General features: G+C 42.4%; 2 protein-coding genes and 1 non-coding gene across 4 annotated transcripts in view; 1 reads left to right on the forward strand and 2 right to left on the reverse strand.

Annotated features, from left to right (window-relative positions):
• Positions 1-201: 201 nt before the first annotated feature.
• Dbi (diazepam binding inhibitor, acyl-CoA binding protein) lies at positions 202-5,283 on the reverse strand. Its single transcript, XM_076866094.2, has 4 exons — positions 5,176-5,283; positions 3,915-4,032; positions 1,876-1,938; positions 202-497 (listed from the first exon to the last, which is right to left on the reverse strand). Exons 1-4 carry the CDS (start codon positions 5,182-5,184, stop codon positions 424-426), a joined length of 264 nt encoding a protein of 87 aa, XP_076722209.1. The 5' UTR covers positions 5,185-5,283; the 3' UTR covers positions 202-423.
• An 86-nt stretch (positions 5,284-5,369) lies between these two features.
• C9H2orf76 (chromosome 9 C2orf76 homolog) overlaps positions 5,370-23,681 on the forward strand; it is a 65,688-nt gene continuing 47,376 nt past the window's right edge. For both annotated transcript variants that reach the window (XM_076866093.2, XM_076866092.2), the window contains exon 1: positions 5,370-5,440. The gene's annotated coding sequence lies outside the window, so the exon portion shown is untranslated. The remainder of the gene's footprint in view (positions 5,441-23,681) is intronic.
• LOC143407631 (small nucleolar RNA SNORA29) lies at positions 14,313-14,467 on the reverse strand. Its single transcript, XR_013092382.1, has one exon. It is a non-coding gene; the product is annotated as a small nucleolar RNA SNORA29 (small nucleolar RNA).

The raw sequence follows: 23,681 nt of genomic DNA on the forward strand, positions 1-23,681 counted from the left end.
TCAGTATAGAAGAAGCCACCTCTGTAACCCTTTTCCTCGCCACCAAGGCTGAGTCCACCAGGGGCCCGGGAACAGGTGAGACCACCAGGATACAGAGGAAGGCAGGTGGAAGTACTCCCAGAGAACATCTTTAGAAACAGGAGGTGAGGATGAGAGATGGGAACAGGGTGAATCATTTCAAGAATCCAGATTACCGAAGACTTCAAGTAACAAACATACTTTTAATAATCTCAGATAAAAACTATTCAGGGAGGGTCAGTCATCAATTCTGCCCCTAATTTGTTAGAGCCACATGCTGGGAAGCCTTGATAAACTGGGTTAACTGATTATTTTCACTCTTCACATCATTCATGGTATTAGAAGAAAAAAAAGGCATTATATCATTTTAGGTTCAATGTGTGGCTGGCAACCAAATCCAGTCTCTTACATCCCATATTTCTTCTTTAGCTCTTCTACTTTGTCAACGTAAGCTTTCATGGCACTTTCCTTGGAAGTTCCTAGAAGGAATCAATAGGATTATTTGTCAGGGAGGCAGTGTGGTAGAAAAGCAGCAGGTTTTAAGGCCCTCATCAGCTCCAGTTGAATTTTCCAGGGCTGAGTTTCTCCTCCATGTGGAGGGGGTTTACCCACATCTCAGAGATCTGCTGATAATCAGACTTAAAAACACCTGAGAATTATGCCCCTGAGTTATGCTCTGTAACGCACTGAACTCATCATGCATGGAGGGGCAGATCCAATGCTTGTCCCCCATGTGTCTCCCATGACAGGGTGAGCCTTAGCCTTCCAAGTCAAGCAAGCAACTGTCACCATGGTGACTTTACTTGTCCTGATGATTTCATGCTTCGCTTTATTCAATCAAATATTTCTGTGTTGGGCTCTTATCTCCTAGAGCTACTAAGCTGGCAGCGAAAGAGCAAAGCTAGCCACACTCTTCTCACCAGAGAGAAGCTAGAAGAGGTTTGAGAGTCTGAGCAAAGGCAGCTGATTCTTGGAGGGGAATGAGGCAAATCTTTCTTTTCCCTGCTGCAGCATAAAAGACACTGAATATATCTTCTAAGACAGTCACACCCAGTTCCCTGGATTCTCTGGTAAAAAGAGAGGCCCTCTGGGACTTATTCTGAAGTGCCTGATGAAAATGAACAATTAGACGGGCATCGCCCTCCCCCACCCCGCTCGCAAATCCTAGGAGTATACTTATTGTATTATGGTCTTTTCTGAATTCATGGACTTCTCATTTGCAGGAAGACAGCAGGCTTATTCAGCAACTAGCTAGTGAGGACACAAAAGCTGCCAGGAGCTTTGATGCCAACTTTGGGTCTTGCTGCCATGGGGACACGTGATTCAATAGAAACTTGGATACTTTTCGGCTGTTGGGGCTCAGCAAATAATAGCTTCATTCACTGAGCCTACCAGTGGCTGGCCAGGCATTACCTCATCCCCTTTTTTCATGTGCCTTTCTGGCTGGAAGGGAACTGGGGAGGGCCATTCCACTTAAGGGGTCACTGCTTGGCCTTCCTGTGGAGAGGGGGGTGTGGAATCCACCCTTATTCTGAACGTATCCAAAGACATTACCTCCCAGCCCATTCTCACTGGCCTAGACCCCTAGCCCTTCCCCTCCATACGATACCCTTTTGCAGAGATGGCACTTTTAGAAAAGGCATGAAGAATATTTGGAGAGAAAGTAGGTGGCCTAGTTTTCCCCTCAGGTCAGGGTTATTTCCAGCATGTGCCTCCTGTACTTTGGGGTATAGGTCAGGCTGATTTCCAGCATGTGCCTCCTGTACTTTCTTTCCTTCCTGCCCGTGTGTACTCTACAACGAAGAGTCTCTCATTACTGGGCTTCACAAAAGAGGGAAACTGATTTGAAATAGTTACCTTTCAGCTGATTCCAGGCATCCCACTTGGCCTTGCCTTTGAAGTCCAACATTCCGGGCCGTTCTTAAAGAAGACAAGGGAATACATTATTAGATTTGCTCAAGTTCTAACATTGAACTTCATCAACTTTCTTTCCACGAAAGTCATCTTTTATTAAACTGATTCCTTCTAGGTTTTCTCGTGGAGTTTAATGAGTCTTGCACAGTGGCTTCTGCCTTAACAGACCCAGGTATACAGAAATCCAAACTTCAAAATCTAGAGAAAACAGGAGGAAAACTGTTCTCATTACAGGAGAGTTTCTGAATTGCAAGTTCACCTTCAAATTTTATCCTTTAAAAAAAAAATCACTTAAAAAAATTAAAGATCTATGCACATGGCTCAGAATTCAAAGCTACAAAGGTTAGCAGTATCAAAGTTCCTCCTACTTCTGCTTTCCGTCACCCAATTTCTCTCCCTAACGCATCATTGTTATCAGTCTTCTGGGTGTTCTTGCAATGTGAACTGTCTGTTCATATCCTGGTCCCATTGTTCTAGCAAGTTGTTAGACTATTTCCAGATGGGTAATCATCTGTAGTTGGGAAACATTCCCTTCCTCCCTGATGATCTATTTCACTGCCAAGAGGAGTGACTGCAGTGTCCATAACCTGGAGCACTGTGTTGAAGAAAATAGCGAGTGCTCCTGAGTGCTTTCAAGGCAGCATTCCTCGGGGGACCTAAGAAGACTATACCCAGTCAATAGTAATCACCAGAATCCCAAGCTGCACTCACTGCCAGCCCTCTATCCGCTGGGGGCCCTCTATCCACTGTGGAAATGTATATTTGCAATATCCAATTCAGGATCATTTGCCGCTTGTGGCAACTAAGTTTCCCAGAAAAAGGCTCATGTGGCCAGCACTTGAACTTTAGATACTATTTAACTATTTTCAGTTCTAATGTAAATAGTCATCAGTGGCTCGTGGCTACTGTATGAAAAGTACAGCTCTAGAGAGAGCCAATATCTCCAATCAGGCAGTGATAGACTCCATGTCCATCTACCTATATTTATATGAGGGCAAGTCCCTTTAGCTCAAACAGAGGCCACGCTCTGTGAAAACACTATGTGACAGAAAAGCATCTCAGCCCCTCTGGCCACACCCATTCCACTCTCTTTTCCCCATTTGGGAGGAGACAATTTATACACCTACTGTAAAACTCATCTTTGCTACAAGACCTTCCTTAACTAAGCCCTTGATGTGAACCATAGAGCCTCATTTGGCATTTACCAAGATCCTTAGTTCTGGGCATTGCTGCAGCTGGCCAGCTGCCAGCCTACCAGCTCCACCCTCCACCCTCCACCCTAGCTCCTGAGGAACTGGGGCTAGGGTTCCCCTCCTCTTGAAGGGTCCGAGGGTCATTCCTTTGATGCTGACATGACCACTGACTTTTGAGTCCCTGCATGGAACGCATTAAGCTCTCGCCTCACTGTGCAGCTGTTAATTCAGGAACTTAGTTTGTCTAAAAACTGCCCAAGGCAGGAAAGATAACATTGTAGATGGTAGTGGTACAAAGCTAGCTTCAAAATCTGCAACAAGATTTTTGTTTAGGGAACAGAAATCATCAGGAAGGTACAGACTGTAGTTCACAAAAACATTCCTGACCGTCCCAAGACACCAGGTGCTTCTCTGCTTCTCCATAAGGCTTGGTGGGAAGACTGTCCACCCCGGGTGGAAGCAATACTGCTCAACAAAGTAATTCTGAGCTGAAAGCCTGGAACAGAGCTCTTTTCCTGGGGTTTTATTTCCTCCCCAGTAGATAGAAACTTCTGGTGATAATCAGATAAGCCCTTCTAAAACCAGGATTGGAATTCTGCTACCTGAGACACTGAGGATCCAGGAATATGGTCTTTGGGGAAACTCCCTAGCTTAAACCCCAAGAACTGTGACCATGCCATGCCTGAAGAATAGAGCCTCTGGTAGTTTGAAATTGAAGTTCCCACAGACTTCCATTCAAGGACTCCCAGCCACTGGCAAGCCCCTGCTTTGATGAGCAGTTCAGCATACCTGTATTTATGTCGCCCACAGTTGCTTGTTTGTAGTGGCTGTAGATGAACAGCATCTCATCATCTGCTGGCTGGGTCTTGAGGTGCTTAACCTCCTCAGCAGCTTTGTCAAACTCAGCCTAAGTGGGAGGGAGAGGAGAGGAATGAGGGTGGATTCCAAGTGGGAAAGGGCAGAAAGTGGCCTGAATGGAGCCCAGGGACAGGATGAGAGGATGGAAAGGCAGCATTCCTAGTGCCATGCAGGACAGGAAAAGCAGCCCCCCTAAAGAGTGTCTCCCTTCCCCACTACAGATTCAGCAAAATAAAGAGGGGAGGTACATTAGTTCACTTATTCAACCTACAACTACTATCTGGTGCTCCTACAACAGAAACATCAGGAGTTGGAAATACAATGGTGAGAGAAGCAGGACAAGACTTGGCCCACGGTGGGTGGACACTGCGGAAAAGTAGCACGGCCAACTGCCTGGCCACCACTGGGCCAGACTAGGGAATGGCTGAGGTCCCAGTGAAGCCCTAACCTAAGGAGAGGGGTGGCACACTGTGCTCGAAACATCTGATAAAGGAACAGGACACAAATACAGTGTTCTCCAGCAGGACTCCGCTGGCCCCTTTTCCCATGGGGCCTGGGAGTTCAGCGCTGACCTCTGTCCCAGTGCCCAGAGTGGGGAGAGGCAGGTGGGAGGAGCCAGAGATCGCCCCACATAGCTCGGTGCTGGACAAGGGTCTACAATAGAGGGCACGGAAAGGCCTCTAGGTCACTTCTACCTGAGCAGCCACTCTCCTCTCCCCGCACGCCAGACACTTGGCTCTTACTTCTCCTGACCTCCACTACCCAGCTACGGTCTCTTTGCCTTCCCACCTGGCCGTGACTTCGCTCCCCCACCGCCAAGTCCCGCCAGATCCTTCCAAGTGTGGGGCTCAGTCTCCTTGCTCTTTCAGTACATGCAATCATCGTCCCGTCAATCACCCCATCTTTCTATCGAGAACCCCTAGCCTCCCACTCTAGCCTGCTTCGCCACGAAAAGTCCACCCCGTGGGCAACTTTCCAGCAGTTGCGGAGTGGGTAGCTGTTTTAGAAATCCACAAACGGAAAGTTCCGCTTACAAGGCTCGGTGCAAAGAATTAGGGCTGGGCATGGGTCCAGGAGCAAGAGCAGGGCATCCGTGGGAAGGACTCCGCGGGGTTCTGCCAGCCGGACGAGATCCCCACTCTGGCCTCCCGCCCCGCTCCACCTTCGCAGTTTGGCAGGGCACGCGCTGTACCTGAGACATGCTGGCGGGGTTACAAGGATTCCTCGCAGTGGAAGCGGCAAGAGCAGGAAGCGACAGCTAACAGCGGACTGGCCAGCGCCTTTAAATGCACAGCCCCGGGAGTCCCAGTCTCGCTCGGGCGAGCATCAACAGCCAATCAGAAGCGGCTTCTACGTCGGGGGCGTGTTTAGGTTCGTCTCCCGCGCCAGCTCCGCCCAAGCCCACGAAAGGCAGATTGCGCACGCGCAGGGCAAGCCGCAGGGGACGTCGGGAGCAGGTGGGGAACGCCGAAGTGATGGGTGTGCGGTGGTGCGGGTTATAGGTCCGGAGCCGGGTGGCGCTCCCAACAGATGTTGGGGGCTGCACACGGGTCTAACTGGAGGAGGCTGAGGCCCGAGGGCAGACGCCTTAACGGTTTTAAAATCATGCCCGGCGCCAAGAGGCCGGAAGTTGCCAATCCGAATAAATAACTTCTCAGGCCTGGGGATTGCAAGTGGGACCCGCTGCTCCCAGGGCTGATCCTTCGGAAATGGCCCCGGGTGAACTGTGTGATGGTAGCAAGCTGGACTGGTCCCAGAAAGGCTAAGCCCAGGACTCTTCCTCTGAACTTTGGCACGTTCTTTGACCTGTTAGTTTGAAATCCTTATTTTAAACACGTTTGTGGTGCCATGCTTCATCTGGGGCGTTAAAGGCAGGGACAGTGGCTTGTCTTAGTGAACTTGGACAGGAAGAGGTGCTCAGCAAACCTTTATTAAGTGACTTTTCATCCCGGATTTTTGTCGAACCTTTGTCAGCTAACTTGCACTGTACTAGACCTGGTGGAAACATCACTGTACAAAACAGATGAATCCCTGTAATCATGGAACTTACAGTGGGTTAGTAATGCAATCAATTATATAGAGAGTTTTTAGGAACATAGAGTTGGACATTTTAAGTTGGAGGCAGGGCGTAGGGAAATTGACATTTGAGCACGTCCCACAGGAGGGGAGGGAACGTTCTGGCAGAGAACAAGTGCAAAACAAAATGTGGGCAGGATATAAAGGAGGAGAGTAGAAAGGCATGAGGCTGGGGAGGTGGCAGACCAGTTAGATGATGCAGAGGTTGGCCATTCTACATTGGACTTTCATCCTGATGGAGATGACAAGTAATCAGAGGGTTTTGAGCAGAGATGATGAATGATCAGGGATCCATCTTTGCAAGGTGGGTACAGAGGCTGATCTTAGTGGGAACAGAGGAGAGGCACTGGTGGATAGAGTAGTTTGAGGGTTGATGCTTTGGAGGCTAAGGGAAGAATTTTCAGGCAGTGGTTAAAAGGGAGTTGGTGAAGGAAGGGAAATGATGGAAAATGCCTTGGAGATCATTAATAAAGAGATCATTCTGAGAATAGGTTTAGAATTCTCTGTCAAAGGCAGGTCAGAGCCACCAGAGGCATCACCTGGTGGGTGGCTGAGGCAGAGGAACCTGATCAGATACCAGGGATTAAGGTGGTGTCTCCCCCCTCATTGCTTCTAGCACTGCATATAAGAAAAAGAAATGACTGGGCACAGGGCCTATGCCTGTCATCCCAGTGACTGGAGAGGCTGAGGCAGGATAGGAGGATTGTAAGTTTGAGATCATCCTCAGCAACTTACTTGGTGGGACCCCGTGAAACTTAGTGAAACCCTGTCTCAAAAAGGGGTGGGGACATGACTCAGAGGTTAAGTGCCTCGGGTTTCAATTCCCAGTACCAATAGTAATAATAATAATTATTATTATTTCTCTGCAAATTCCTGATGTGTGACAAGAGGGCTACAGATGTCTACCTTTTCTACCCCCCCCCCCCCCCCCATTTACAGCTGTGTGTGTTCAGAAAGGAAGGCCAGGTAGAAGCTTTTAGATGTCACTTCATAACTTAATGTAGGTCAGGCTTTATAAATGGGAAGAAGTGGAACTTTAATTGTGGGGAACAAATCTAGAGTTGTTAGTCTATGAATAATATTGTTTGAGAAAGCAAAACTAAATTAACAAGAACCTTGGGGTTGAATTTGGGAAAATTTTATTCCAACGGTAAGAAAATGCAGACTTCGTCCACAGTGATTCTTCAAAACTTCTTTTCCCTATTGAGGCCTAGGTGAATACTGGGGCAGATTGAAAATATTAGATAACCTTGGATAGTTTGTTTTCCTTATCATTTTTCCAAGATCAGTGGTGTGATTGATCTACATTTGACTGGAGTCAAATGTAGAAAGCAAGGCTAGTGAGAGTGTTGACATTGAAATATACAGTCTCCAGTTCCAGTAGGGTTGATTGTTGGTTGTTTGTTTGGAATGCATTTCACGCTTCCAAAAGAATTTTTTTCCCCACATTGTGGTTTTGAGCTTCCCTGTTAATTCTACAAAAGTTATTTAAAGTAAATGAAGTATGAAATGAGTAAGGGTTATAGATCCCAGGGAGGAGGATGCTAAGTGAACTTGACTAGGAAAAGGAAGAGTGCTTTTGCTTATTGCAGCGTGCATCCTAGGCCAAATTTCAAAGTAACTGGAGGTGTTCTTTTAGCATACTTTCTGCTTCCTTTCCTCACTTCTCAGTGATTATTTTTGTTACTTCTGTCTAGGGAAATTCCACCTTAAGCCCTTTAGTTGGTTCTTATATTCTAGGAAATAGGGATGGCATTCAAGCTGCCACCTGGGATTTCATTTTTTGGGGTCTGGGTGGGTGTTAAGCAGGATGTTTATCAACCTTTTAGCAACATTAGCAACAACAGCAGCATTCGAACTGTGCTGTTTATAAAACTCAACCATGCATATTATTCCATTCATGAGGCTCAAGAAGTCTGATGACTTCTGTTTTCAGTTCATAAATAGTAAAAACAAGCTAGATGGATTGGCTAAGTTACCTAAAATAAGGCATGCATCCTGTGTCCTGGGGGTTCAGATACTTGTGTTGGATATCTAACAGCCCTGGCAGCAGGTGTAGGGCTGAGCCCTGGTTTCTCCCTTACATACACATTGGATTTCATTTTTAAATATAAATTTTAGAGTATATTTGAGGTCAATGGATTGTGTGAGTTTTTAATTCTGTATTTCTATAGGCCTGGAAAGGATCATTACTCTTCATAATCCTGAGAAGGTGCAAGATCTCCACAGCTACCCAGGAGGCTAAGGCAGGAGGATTGCAAATTTGAGACCAGTCTCAACAGTTTAATGAGAGCCTGTCTCAAAATAAAAAATAAAAAGGGCTGGGAATGTAGCTCATTGGTACTCTAGTGTGGGATAGATGGGGAGAGTATAAGATCTTCAGCTCTGTTTATGTCTCTATGAGCAACTGACACATGTTGTGATTATTTTATTTATAATTATTTTAATTTTCTACAACTAAGTTTTCTCCCCTACATAAACTAGGGAGGATAGGGGTCACTGTGTATTGGCCACTGCCTTATCTTCAAGTGCCTGGTGCTTAGGTACTCAACATGATTGTTGGATGAATGAAGTGCTTTTCTCTCTCTGAAGATTTGTCCCTTCTGATTAGCTGTGAACTTGAAAACCAACTAAATTTGTTAGAAACAAATGTGAAACTATGGGCTTGAATAAAGCAGATGAACTCTTTTGCAAGGTCCCATGATCTCTTTGTAGCAGTCCAACTTTGGAAGCAGAGTGCCTGGAGGGTTAAAGGAAGATGGGCAACCTGCCCAGCCAACTTGACAGCCAAATTAACCTAGCCAGCCATAGAGAGGCCATTGTCATTGTTGTACCTTGCTTTTGCATCTGTGGGATACCATTTTGACCGCCCATAGACTTCACTTGCTGGCTTTCAGCTTGATAGGTAAGATATATTAACAGGGCAAGTGGTTCTTGCCCCATGGGTGAATAATAGTTTAATATTAGGTGTCTTGGTATAAACTAAACCTCTAATTTCTTTTTTTTTAAATTTTTTTTTTAATATTTATTTTTTAGTTTTCAGTGGACACAACATCTTTGTTTGTATGTGGTGCTGAGGATCGAACCCAGCGCCACTCGCATGCCAGGCGAGCACGCTACCGCATGAGCCACATCCCCAGCCCTAAACCTCTAATTTCTAAAAGTAATCGGATTATTTAGAAGTTACAAGAGAGATTCACTGGAAGGAAATGCATTCACAGTTGATGAATTATGTTCATTCTGCATGTGTTTTCCTTTTCTTGGAATGTGACTCCTGTGGCAGGGCTTCAGCAAAGCTGGGAGGAGGCTTCGGGAAATGCTTCTGGGACTACAGAGGGGAAAGATGGATGGAGTGGAGGGTTGTGTGACGGCTGAGGGAGGTCAGGGCTGAAAGTGATGGGGCAAGAAGAGGCTGGGCAGTGCCCTCTTTGCCATTTATACCCTCTTCTTTAGAGGAATTGCAGCAAGGGGCATGAGATGAGAGTGAATGTGGGTGTGTGGGTGGCGTGCCCCATGTGTCATTTTTCCCTCCCTTCCTTCTACCCAGGCAACGGGGGTGGGTGGTAGGATGATTGAGGAGAGATAGGGAGAAAACTCCAGTGGGAGATTCTGGTACGGAAGTTTCCTAGGCTGGCTGGGGGTAAGGAAGGAAAGAAAACTCCCTATAGAATTGCTTATCCACAGGTTTGTCATCCACTGGTCAGGCCCTTCCTGTACTCTTGATTAGAAATAGTTATGATTACAGGGCAGGAATAATGGAACATGATGTAAAATGTTTTGAGTTTAATAGTATAGTTCTTGGTCAACCTCACTACAAACATATATTCTACATTGTTTTCTGCATCTTTGCCTGTTTCCTAGTTGCATATGACAAGCACTTGGTAACTGCTTCCAAGTTAAGCTATTAGAGATGAATTTTTTAGGCCCCCCCTTTTTTTGATGGTACTTGGGATTGAACCCAGGACATCACATACTAGGCAAGTGCTCTACCCCTGACTTGGATTCCCCTTTTAAATTTTATTTTGAGATAGGGTCTCTCCGAGTTGCCCCCAGGCTGGCCGTAAACTTGGAGTCCTCCTGCCTCAGCCTCCCAAATAGCTGGAATTGCAGGAGTACACCACCACTATCAGGGAGATGAATTTTCCTACCTCTTTTATCACTTGCCTTCAAGGAAATTAGAAATGTTTAAAACCTGGTGGCAAATACCATTAAAAAGAAACTGCTTTGAAATAATGCCATTTTAACAAAAGCTAATTTTTTGAGATAGATTCAAATGCAGTTGTAAGAAATAATACTGAGTGATCCCTTGTATCCATCACCTACTTCCTCCCAATGATAACTGCTATGGTTTGAATATGATCATGTCCCCCAAAGGTCATTAAAACTCAATGTAAGAGCTTGGTTCCCAGGGTGGCTGCATTGGGAATGCAATCCTAGTGGCAGGTACTTAGGTCATTGGGGACTGTGAAACTTCATATACTTTTCCTGCTTTCTGTCATATGATGTGACCACTAGCTCCAACATGCCCTCCTGTCATGATGTTCTGCTCTTGCCGGAGCCCCAAAACAATGGGGCTACCCCATTTTGAACTTGTATCTAGAATCATGAACCAGAATAAATCTCTTTACTTCATAAGTAGGCTGTGTAAGGTATTTGTTGTAGTGATATGAGGCTGACTAATACAGTAACATCTTGCAAAACCATGTATAAGACCTAACAGTGCATTGATATATTTGGAGATAACAGAACACTTCCATCAACAAGGACCCCTTGTATTGCCCTGTTAAAGCTGTTACCACTTCCTTCCTGCCTCTCTTCTTCCTTAGACCTCAAGAACATTATTTAAATGAAAGCATGCAGTGTGTAACCTTTTGGGCTTGGTTTTTCACTCAGTAGTTCTCTGGATATTCCTCTACCTTGTCGGGTGTTATCAGTGGTTTGTTCCTCTTTGTTGTAGAGAGGTCTGACACCTGGATGAATCAGTCCATTTAACCATTCCCTCCTTGATTGTTTCTACTCTTTGACTTTTGTGAATAAAGCTGCTGCTATCACATATACAGGATTTTGTGTGAGTGCACATTTCCCCTTTTCTGGAATAGATGTCCAGAGTGAATTTCTGGGTCATTAGGTGGTGATTTCATGTACAGTTTTGTAAGAAACCGCCATACTGTTCCAGAGTGGTTGCACTATTTTAACATTCTCACCAGCAGTGAATCAACAGTGAATCTTCACATCCTTGCAAACATGGCGTTATTACTATTTTTTTCCCCAAGTCAAACTATCCAGCTTTATTAAAAATACTTTTCATAAACAATCATGATATTTCAGGCAGGACATGGGCAGATAATTGTTAACAGTGTACAACTTTCAAACTCCTGTCTTGGATGGACTACTAAAATTAGAGCCACTATAAAACCCAATGAAGTCTTCATCTGATCCTCTGAATAAGGACAGTTTAGAATGAGGGTTGATGTTTCACCTTCAGCATATTGTTTAACTACTTTTGAATTGATCCTGACTTCCAGGAAATAAAATGAAAATGGCAGAATTATTAATCTGAAGAACTGCAATCTAGAAAAGGAACTGCTGCTCTTTTAGTGGACATTATCTCAATGATGTCACTGGGAAGTCCTGGTTGTAAACCCAATTGGTGGGTGTCAGGTCTCAATAGATCTACGAATTCAGGGAAGTTAGGTCTATGCAGTTGGCAGAGAGGAGAGGAGGACATAAAGATGATTTGAGTGTTTCCATACCACGAGGCATTTGTGCCAAGGTGGCTATGTGTGCCAACATCAGGGAATTCCTCTTCCTCTGAGCCATGAGGAAATTTCTCAGTTTTCCTCCTCAGCAATCCAGGTTTGGAGACATTCTATCGGTGCCGTCTATTCCTTTTCCTCCAAATAACAATGAAAGTGTTCTGTGTACTAGCAACATAGCTTAAAAAGAAAATAAAATTCTTCCTTTTTATAAAGCTTGATTAAAAAAATAGTATTTCAAACTTTACAGTCCTCAGAAGTCCACAGTTATCAAAAATGCACACACTTCACTGGGCATCTCCAGTACCTTCTGCTTTCTGTGCCTGGTCTGTTTGGCATCTCTATTTTCTGCAGAGTTATTCCCACCTTGCCAGCGTCAGCTCTTCCCTTTTGCCCTTTGGGTACTTTCTCTCCCTTCTTTGCAGGGCCCTTGGCTTGAGCTCTGGAGAAGCAGGTTTAGCAGACAACCTTGAGGGTCTTCTCTGTGGTTCGTCTGCATCTTGGCTTTATCTCCTTTAGCATTTCCTCCAGCCTTTCCTCTGGGCATGGTGGAGACAGCGATGGGCTGCAGGCACTGGATGCAGAAACGCAGTGTTGTGCAGTTTTGGTCAGTTCAGAGGTGTTCTTACCTCTTCTTCACACTGCTCTAGCACTGTCTTGGGTTTGCCATTTATCTGTTTTCTCCTGGGAAATGTTTTCTCGTGTCTTCTGCCAATACTCTCATTTGATTTTTTAGAGTTGATTTTTGAGAATTCTTCATGTATTCTAGATTCCAGTCCTTTGTTGTATAGGTAATTTGCAAATATTTTCTTCCAGGTTTTATTTATTTATTTATTTATTATCCTCCTAGCATTGTTTCACAGAGCCTAAATTTTTAAATTCTGATGAAGTACACTTCACCAGTTTTTCTTTTTCTGGATTGTACTTTAGTGTTGTCTAGAACTCTTTGCCTAATCCTAGATCCTGAAGATTTTCCATTTTTCATAAACATTCTGTAGTTTTGTATTTTATATTTAACATGATGCATTTTGAGTTAATTCTTGGTATAAAGTTTAAGATTTAGGTTAAAAGCCAGGCCCAGTGGTGTGAGCTATAATCCCAGCCACTTGGGAGGCTGAGGCAGAAGGATCACTTGAGCCCAGGAGTTTAAGGCCAGCCTGGGCAACATAGCTAGACCCTGATTTAAAGGAAATATTTAGATTTAAGGTTCTTTTTCCCCCTTGGTGTCCAATTGCTTCAGCACCATTTGTTGCAAAAGTGATTTTTCCTCTGTTGAATTGCTTTTGCACTTTTGTCAGTAATCTGTTAGGCATGCTTATGTGGTGTTTTCTGGGTTCTCTGTTCTGTTCCATTGATCTCTTCTCCTGTTCCTCCACCAATATTGCACAGTGTTGATTACTGGAGCTACTACCATAGAGTTGAGTCATGTTTTTAAATCTACTCTGACCTTCTCTCTCAGTTGGTGTATTTAGATTATTTAGATTTAATGTAACTATTGACATATTAAGGCCTGCCATTTTCTTTTTTGTTGCTTCTGTTCTATTTTATTTCTTTTTCTTACTTTTCTGACCGTTACTTGAGCATATTTTAGAGTTCCTTTTTTTTTTTTTTTATTTATCTGTCGTGTTTTTGTGTGTATCTTGTGTAGTTTTTTAGTGGTTGCTCTTGGTAATGCATTTTATTTGCAGTCATAGTCTTAGTGTCATCATTTTATCAGCTTGAGTGATAAAAGAGTGATAGAGAAAAGTGATAGAGAAAGTTTACCTCCCTTTATCACCCTCTGCCCCCTCCACAATTGATAATTGCTGTAAATATTTCCTCTGTATACGTTTTGAATCTTATCAGGTAATGTGTCAACTTTTCTCTTTGCATACTTGCATATAATATTCATTTTTAGTTATAATTTAGAAAACTCAGGAGGAAAAGGAATGTATTTGCCCACAGTTTTGCTTAGTTTCCTTCCTCCTTGTTGGTTCAAGGTGCCTTTTCTAACTGCTTTCTTTTCTGTTTAGACTTTCTATAGCCATCCTTTCAGTTGAGATGTGCTGGTGATGAATTCTTTTAGTTTCCCTTTGAGAATATCTTGATTTCCCCCTTTATTTCTGAAAAGTGTCTTTATTGGGCAAAGAATTTTGAGTTGACAGGTTTTTTTCTCTCAGCATTCAAAGTGTGTGCACTTCCTTTTGGCCTCCATAATTTATGGTGAAAACCCCACTGTCATTTAAATTGTTTTTTCAATAGACTCTTTTGCTGTAAGTCTTCTTCCAATATTTTTTTTTTCTTTGCCTTTAGTAATGAAAAGTTTGTATTGTGTTTTGGTGTAGATTTCTTTGATTTTGTTCAGTTTACAGTTCCCTTCTCAAGTCTATAAGTTTATGTCTATAAACAAATTTGGGATGTTTTCAGTCTTATCTTTTTAGGTCCACCCTTTTGTCCCATCTTTTTGAACTCTGATGACAAGAGTGTTACAGTTCCACAGGAGATGTTTTTTTGCCCCCCCCCTCTGCTCAGTTATTTCATATAGAAGGAGAACATTTGAAAAATCCTCTTCAGATCATGGCAACTTTAATCTATCCCAAAAGCATAGCCAAGGTTCTGCTTATTTGCTTATTTTTTAAGTCTTCTTTTTTCTCCATTGTTCAGATTGGGTAATTCCTATTGCTTTATCTTCTGGTTTACTTATTCTTTAATTTGTTCCTTCCATTCTGGTGTGAGCCTGCCCATGGAATTTTTAAATTTTGGTTATTGCGATTTTTAGTTTTAAAATTTCTGTTTGGTTCTTTATATCTATTTCTTTGATAAAACCTCTTTTTCATTTATTTCCAGATTATATGTAATTGTGTGTTGAAGCATTTTTATGCTGCTTTAAACCTTTACCACATTATCCTAACATCTCTTGGTGTTGGCCTCAGTTGATTGAATTTTTGTTCAGGTGATTTCCCACTTCTCAATGTGTCAAGTGATTTTTGTCACTTGAAGTCTAGACATTTGTTGTTGGGTTCTGAGACTCTGGATCAATTTTAAATCTCCTGTGTTAGTGACTTTCTTTGACACTCTGGCAGAGGAAGGGGACAGCTAGCTTACTTGTTATTACCAGGCAGAGACAGAAATTTGGGTTCTCTGTTTGCTTCTTGTTGACAGCTGAGGTGGCAGTGGGAGTTCTGGCAGAGGTGGATGGTTCTGGGAGGATAGGAGTGCCTTGCTACTGATCCTGACATGTCTTCCAGGGACACTGAGCTAGGTGTGGGAGGGTGGCCTCATCTTGCCTCTCCAGTAGGCCTCACCTGTGCCCACCCATTGAGGGAAAGAAGCCCTTCTTACTGGGAGTCAGGGTAGAAGTATGTGTTCCTCAGATGGTCTTCACCGACACAGGGAAGAGCGGGAGTCAGGCTTGTTATGGCTCGGCTCCCTCTGGCCTTCTTTGGCACCACCCCTGCAGGGTCATTGGGATGCCTCGTTAGGAGCCTGGCAAGGGTGGAGGTCTAAGCTCCCCACACAGGCTTTGCTGGTGTGGGTGGCGGTGGGACCACAGTTTTTCTTGATTCCTGGCTGGAGTAGAACAGTTACTATCTGAGAGTTTTCTCACTTGCTAGGCTGCCCCTTCCTGGTCCTTTGGCTAGAAAGAACAGGCTTTTGTTGAGGCTCTTCTTTTCTACACCTGTTGGTGTTTCCAGTTGCTAATTCCCTTAACTCCAAGTCTGAGACCCAGGAAAACCCAGGAAACTCACCACCATGTCAGGCCTTGGGTCTGGAGTTCCCTAACCTGTCTGCCCTCTTCTCATCTTTCAGAGTCTTCTTATGTTTGTTTTATACATACTGCCCACAGTTTTCAGTTGTACTTAGCAGGAAGAATAGGGAAAAGTACATCTTCCACATATAGGACAGCACCATTTATAATTTATTTTTGTTATTTCCATGAAATATATTGGGTCCTGAACTAGTAACTTTTGTTGTGGCTGTTAAGTCTAGTAAAGAGTCATTGTTTCCCTGTTTTCTTTGGGAGAACATTAGTGTTGGTTTGGCCATTGGCAAGATGTGGCAAAGGTTGAAGATTGTTATCTACTAAATATAATAGCAGATTTATTTTCTTAAAAAAAATCCATGTGGTCAGGTATTTACTGGTTTGTTCATTAAACATGAGTTTCAGTAAAGCCAATCTAATTTTAACTAGCGTTTAATAAAACATCCACTTCTGAGTATTAGCTGTAGAAATAGTTTATTTTAAAAGGCATCCTTTCTGGCATGTGTGTTGCCAAAAGGAAGTTTTGAATTTATCTTTCCTAATAATATTTTCTGATTGCTGCAGTGAAACTAATTGTTCTTTATAGTGTGTCAGATACTTTATTGGTATAATATAGTGGGTAGCTCTTGATGGAAGTATGAAGATTTGTATTTATTTACAGAATTACTGAATTAGCATCATTCAGTAACTAACTTTGCTGTATTGTTAAGTGAGGCTTATGGTGATACATCTGAAGCATTTAGCACTATGTTACACACACATACACACTCTCTTTCTCTGTCACACACTGCGTCACTGTCACTGTTATTACCATTATTGATGAAGTTTATTGAAGCTGCAGCCTTGAAGCAAACTCTTAACAAAACCAGAGGTCAAATAATCTGCTGTGGTTCTTATCATAAAGTCATAGAATTGAGATTAAAGAGTTTGTGGCCTTTCTTCATTGACACCATTGTGATTTGTCAAGAACTATTCTTTTTTAGCATGGATTGATGTAATAAGATATTTGCCTGATTTTCTTTCTTTTTTTTTTTTTTTTTTTTTTTTTTGTGGGTAGGGGGGACTGGTAGTGAGGCCTCACTGTAAGATAGTCCCATATTTTAATAGGTTACTTTAAAAGAAAATGAAAGTTTTATTTATTTATTTATTTTTGGTACTGGGGATTGAACCAAGGACCTCATGCCTGCTAGACAAGCGTGCTGCTACTGAGCTACACCCCGAACCTGGTATTTTTAATTTAAATAAAGAAACACAATATTAAAACTGCCATTCATACCTCCTTTAGCCCTTCCATCACCCCTTAGAGTCTCTTTCACTTAAATCTTTCCAATTTGGCATTTGGGTTAGTTTCCTAGGGCATCCAGAACAAAGTAGCACACACAGGACAGCTTAAAACAACAGAAATTCAGCGTCTCACAGCTCTGGAGATCGCAAGTCCAGAATCAAGGTGTCGGAAGAGTTGTTACTGAGGGGGAATCTGTTCTAGGCTGCTGTGAGCCCCAGTTGTTCTCCGGTTTGTGGGTATATTACTTCAGTCTCCAGCTCCACATGATGGTCCCTGTGTGTTTGTCTTTACGTGGTTGTTTTCTTGTAAGGACAACAGTCATGTTAGATTAGTCTGTACCCTCTACTATAACAGAATACCAGAGGCTGGGTAGTTTGTAAATAATAGCAATTTGTCTCATGATTCTGAAAGCTTCAAAGTCCAAGATCCAGGGCACTGGCAGATTTGGTATCTTGTGAAGGCCTGATTTCTGGTTCATAGATGATAGCTTGTAGCTGGGTTCTCATGTGGTAGTCTGGGCAAGGCAGCTTTCTGGGCACCCAGAGAGATTATAAGCCATCCTTAGGACCTAATGCCATTACATTAGTACTTAGGTTTCAGCATATAAGTTTTGGGGGAGTTCTGTCCACTGAATCAAGTGATAACATCCATTTTCAGCTCTTTGTGCCTGGAACTGAGGTTGAATAGCCACAGTGGACCAGTGGATGTCATTGGGTTCCAGCTTAGCCAAACCACCTGTGACTAAGGGTGGCCTAAGGATTTAGGCCTTTGAACGTTGGTGAATCGAGAGTCCTTAGGATACAGAAGCTTTGCTTCAAGTGGGAGATGGGGCACAATAGGTTAATCTCCCTTTTGACTAACTTACTGTAGCTATGTGCAGCTGTTCCTGCACATCAAGCTGGAGGGACAAACATACCATTTCCATTTAACATGTGAGCTTGTCTGGCCCTTCCCACTTTACAAGTTAGAGTACTTGCTCCAAAATGGGGATTCTATGCTGAAGAGTTGCACGGGTAATTTATTGAGTTTTGCCAGAGCTGGTTATAAGCTCATAGAAGCTTGTCAGAAGCCATGATCTTGATGCGATGTCAGGGAGGTGAGGCATCTAAGACCTAAAGGGGCACATCTTGGTGGAAGCTGTCTCCCTTTGCTAGAGACTCTAGTTGACAAAATCATCAGCCACAGAGCCTGGTACCTCAGAGAGATCATTAGGGTTGAGGGGCACCAAAAGAAGAGAATGTGCAATAGCTTGCTGTGTGGCTTCCAATAGTTGGTTTAGACACCATTCAGGATGCTTGCTTGTGGGTTAGCCAATATAAATGACCACATAGAATGTTCAGATGTGGACTGTTGTGGTCAGAGTTCAATGGAAGAAGCAAAACCAGTAAAGAAAAAAACAAAAGACACTTGTATGTATGCACACAGGTATGCAGAATTGACTTACTCATTTGTGGGTACTGGCCGAGCAAGTCTGAAGTCCAGACTGGCAGTCACAAGGGTTGATAAAGAGCAGACTATGCTCTCTAGGCAGGAGCTGATGCTTGTTGTCCCAGGCAGTAGTCAGGAGAGGGACCCAAGGAAAAGGGAGAGCAATGATAGAGCCAGCTACGGTTTGTTTTTTTTCTAGGTCAGGGAAAGCCTACATCCCCCTATAGGGTCAAGTGAGTCAGACCTACCAGGATAATCTCCCTTTTGACTAACTTACATTAGTCACCTTACTGGAGCCTTGAATCATACCAGCAACATCCTTTCTCAGCAGTCCTTCAAAATTAATTAAAAAATGGGCAGTGGTGGGTATGTTACAAAATGGCCACTGTTCTACCCAGTCTCTCTCAGGAGAGAATGTCCCTTGTTGTCCATCTGCATCAGAAACACTCTAGAAAATGCATTTTGAAGACTGCAATTCAGCTAGCCAAGCTGACACATCACAAAGCCATTCTAAGCATCATTTTATATAGTGCATTCTTGGGACATTGGAGGGTAGGGACAAGTGCTCTAAATCCTGACCTACCCACTGGTAACAGGTGGCACCATGAAAAGGGCAACTATATTTAACAGGTCATTTCCTGCTATGCATTGAGAGGATTGACAGCAGTATATTGCATTGGCACAAATGACCCTGTTAACTAGGACATGTTTCCCTCCCTGCTAGGGTTTGAATCTTAGTGTTTCCCAAAGGCCCATGTGTGAGAGAATTGGTCCCTAGCTTGGCACTGTTGGGAAGCAGTGGGACCTCTGAGAGATCGGACCTAGAGGGAGGGCTTTGGGTTATTGGGGGTATGGCTTTGAGGGGGAATATGGGACCCCAGTCTTTTCCTCCCTCTTTCTTGCTCCCTGACCATGAATCAAGCAATTTTGTTCTACCATGTACTCCCACCATGATGTTTCACTGTAGACTCAAAGCAATAGGGCCAACAAATCATGAGATGAAACCTCTAAGCTGTGAGCTAAAATAAACATTTTCTCTCTATAGTTTGATTTCCTCAGGTATTTTTTAGAGGAATGGGAAGTTGACTAATATACTCCTCAATTGTGAATCCTGTTCAAACCCCATTAGCTGAATCTGAGTTCTCTTCCCCTGAGGCCAGGATGTCACCACAGGACATGCCCATGTCCACAGAACTATGAAAGTTTTGAGTCCTCCCTGCCCTCTCCCACTCCCCCCCCCCCTCAGCATACTTGGATAAGTGCATAAGGCCTTTAGTTCCTCTTAGGGACCAGGATAAGTGTGGTCCATCCTTAATCATCTTTCTCCTTAAAGCAGATGTCAGGCTAGAGGACTGGGGGAGGGATGGAGGAGCTTGACTTTGCTCCGTCAGCTTTCAGTTTCATGTAGTCTGATGGATACTCTTGGCCGGACATAATGCCCCTTTCATTCACCCGAAGACATCTATTTTCATTGCTGACATCATTCATTTCAACTTTGGGGACTATACTCAAACGTGCAGCCACATTTCCTCTCATCAGGTGCTTATTCACCCAGAGGAGAGTGAACAATAAACAAGTACCCACTGGTGGAGCAGCTTGTTTAAATCCTACCCCTTACTGCTTACCCACTAGACATTAATTAATTTTACTCCCCCATGCCTACCACATTTGCTACTGAACCCTAAAGAATCTTCTCATCTCCCAAACATGTAGACCTCTGTCAGTTCTGTTCTAGAAAACCTGTTCTGTTTTAGAAAACCATCCTGTATCAACAGTCAAGAAGTGGGAGAGGTCTGAGATTTTATCCTGTTTGCAAGCTGACAGCTCTGCCTGGCAGTTTACTGGATGCTTTCAGCAGACATGAGACTCCTGGGTCAGAGACAAAGGACTATATTGCTCATGGCACAGCCAACAGTGTGACCTTGTTAAGTGAAAAACTTGAGACAAGCTTTAACATGATTTATTTGAGTAAAGAATGATTCATGTGGGCTGGAGCTGTGGCTCAGTGATAGAGTGTTTGCCTAGCAAGTGTGATGTGCTGGGTTTTATCCTCAGTACCACATAAAAATAAATAAAGAAAATAAAGGTATTGTGTCCAACTACAATTAAAAATAATTGAAAAAAAAAGAATGTTCATGAATTGGGCAGCATCAGAAACAAAAAATGCAGAGAGCTCCACTCTATCTGTGTGAGCAGCAAGCTTTTGTAGGCCAACATACAAACTATAGAAATCTCTGATTGGCTACAGTGAGGTGTTTGCTTTATTAGGTATGGTATAATGAGGCATTTTCTTTATTTGAAAGTGGTCCTAGCAGAGATCCCAGTTGTATAACCAATCAGTAGTTGACTGTTCTGTTGATAGGCTGTGGCTTGTGTTTTTGTTGTTGTTTTATTTAGAATGTTCCCAAATTAAATTCCCAGTTTTTTTTCACATAAGAATTTTGGTACAGAGACAACCTTAGGCTACTTGCTTCCCTTATTTGCTTCAAAAACCTTCGTGTTTGTATTAGTTCTTCTCTTATTAAATCGCACAGGGACAATGATGAACGCTGTCCATGTAGTGGGTTTTTGTCATTGTTGAGGTGCCTTGCATTTAAATAATCCAAATCTTTGTGTTGGCAGAAGTCATAAGACTCCTGGGTCAGAGACAAAGGACTGTATTACTCATGGTAGAGCCAATAGCATAAGCTTGTTTGTGTCAGTACTTCTTACACCAATAGTCCCTTATAACCAGTGTAAGGCCTAGGTGGCCACTATACATGGAGTACATTTGTGTCACAGATATAGGTGATCCAAATTCTTTATAAAGGGCTACAAGCAACCTTACTCAAGAGGGAGATATTGTCTTTATTTTACGGACAGTAAGCAAATCTACTCTTGGTTCTGGTGGAAGATCTTATGTCTTGCTGGGCTATTCGCTATGTGCACATCATCCAAAGAAAGTTTAGACCAAAAGCAGCCACCACAGAACAAAAGCAGACACTTTTGCTCATAAGACACGCAGAAGTGCCAGAGGCCCACAGAGAAATGTATCCCCCAAAGCAGGGCAGGATTAACACTCTCACTGATGATTGTGAATCAAGAAAAATAAAATTTATATGCAGTATACCTTGTTTAACTGATAAGTCCTATAGTCCCAGATGTGGGACACCTAACAAATATACCACTCATGGTAACTTTTGAAATAAATATTGTTTCTGGAGTTCTGTTCTTTTGAGAAAAATAAGTGAATGATTTAGAAAACATAATATATTAGCTGTAGATTATAATTTCCAACTTATTTTTATGCACCTGTGTCAATTTTGTTGAAATATTTTCAGAATTGGAAGCTTGGGACTTAATGGGTTAGGATGAAAATAGTTTTTCAAATGGTTGTCTCTAACACTTTAGAAAAATGTGAGAGTCAGAATAATTTCCTGACTCTCACATGCTTTTGGATATTTTCCCCAGACTATCTCAATGAGTGCAGGTTTGTGGAACTGGAAATGGTTGTCACCAGGTGGTGTATTCTAGGTGTGGGCAGTAATCATGGGTTTATTTATTTAGCATTGATTATGATCTGTCCTCAGGTAGAGCTGGCTGCTAAGGTCACTGTGCAATAAAAAAAATAATACATGTGTATAGTTCTCAGATTTAGTTCATATTTATTTTGGACCTGCTGGGTCCAAACGTGGGTTTTAAACTACCTAAAAAATGGTTGAGGTCAGAGACTTTAAAATGATTCATAAATTAATCATTGACAGAACATTTCTCAAAAGTTTTATTAAACTGATTCAACTGAATTCCCTAAAATAATGGCACTTTGGTTTGTATGATACAAATTTGAAAAAGGCTAAGAAGTTTTAAAATGTTTATGTACTACTTACATGGTCCTAGTTATAAATGTATGCTTAGTTTCATATTTTAAAATTATGCTTTTGAAAAAATTTAAAAGCAAATTCCTGGTACTTTTTTTCTTTTTATCATAATGACCAACTTTTGGTTTTTCATTGGTCCAATTTCCATTTTTAGAGGAAAAATTTGTTCTCCATTTAAAAGTTAAAAGAAAACTGTGCTTTTGAAATAAGGCAGAATAGATTTAAAATGAAATGAACATTTCCATTTTAGTCATAGTCTTAAATGTGAATTAATGATAATTGATCATTCTTTTGAACTTTAAACTGGAATTTTATATAAAGTTATTAATTTGCCAAGGTTAAGTTCTCTTTAAAAGGTGAACACTTATCACTCACCTACTAGCAGTGTGCTGGATGCCAAGTAGTTTTAGAAAGGGTAATAAAAAGAATGTAGGTTCTCCACCACCCTGGCTTTAACCTTTTTTTTTTTTTTTTCCTGTAATGACATTCGAATGATATAATGATATAGAACTTAAGGATTATTTACTCCAAAATCATTAGGGTGTAATTCCAGAATCATTTGCATATTCAGTGGTTCTCCTCTCAGTAGAATTCTACTCTTTCTGCCCCACCCATTTTTTGAGACCTGGTCTTACTATGTTGCCCAGCCTGGCCTTGAACTCCTGGGCTCAAGTGATCCTTGTGCCTCAGCCTGTCAAGTTGCTGGGGCTCTAGCTGTGTGCCACCACACCTGTATTCTTTCTACTTTTATCCCTGCTGTTCTGTGATGGTTTATATACCTAATATGATAGAAGAAAATACTGTCTTCTTTTTATTGTTTTATTTGTTTTAAAAGGAAGGCAATGCCTTTTTGACCCACAATGCTGGTTCCTAACATTAGGGTAAGATGCATGTATATTTTTGTATGTGGTTAGAACCATACTTTTTTTTTTTTTTAAAGAGAGAGGGGGGGGGAGGGAGGGAGGGAGGGAGAATTTTTTATTTATTTATTTTTTTATTGGTTGTTCAAAACCTTACAAAGCTCTTGACATATCATATTTCATACATCAGCATACATTAGCTTCAAGTGAGTTATGAACTCCCATTTTTACCCCAAATACAGATTGCAGAATCACATGGGTTACACATCCACATTTTTACATAATGCCATACTAGTAACTGTTGTATTCTGCTACCTTTCCTATCCTCTACTATCCCCCCTCCCCTCCCGAGAGAGAGAATTTTAATACTTATTTTTTAGTTTTCGGCGGACACAACATCTTTGTTTGTATGTGGTGCTGAGGATCGAACCCAGGCCGCATGCATGCCAGCCGAGCGTGCTACCACTTGAGCCATATCCCCAGCCCAGAACCATACTTTTTTGAAAGTTGTTTTTTTCATATAGTTAAGACCAGATTTAAAGCAAACTTCATATGTGACAATTTTGATTTTACTGTACTTAAGGGAATAGATATAACTTTGTAAAATGTTTCAGTTTTTCAAATAATTCTTTCCAGGAGTCTGTTAAAACCCTGCTTCTGTGGGATGAAGGAAGGTCAGCCAGGGTGCTTTCCC

Source organism: Callospermophilus lateralis, chromosome 9 (genome assembly GCF_048772815.1).
Source record: "Callospermophilus lateralis isolate mCalLat2 chromosome 9, mCalLat2.hap1, whole genome shotgun sequence".
In the NCBI taxonomy this organism is placed as follows: Eukaryota; Metazoa; Chordata; class Mammalia; order Rodentia; family Sciuridae; genus Callospermophilus; species Callospermophilus lateralis.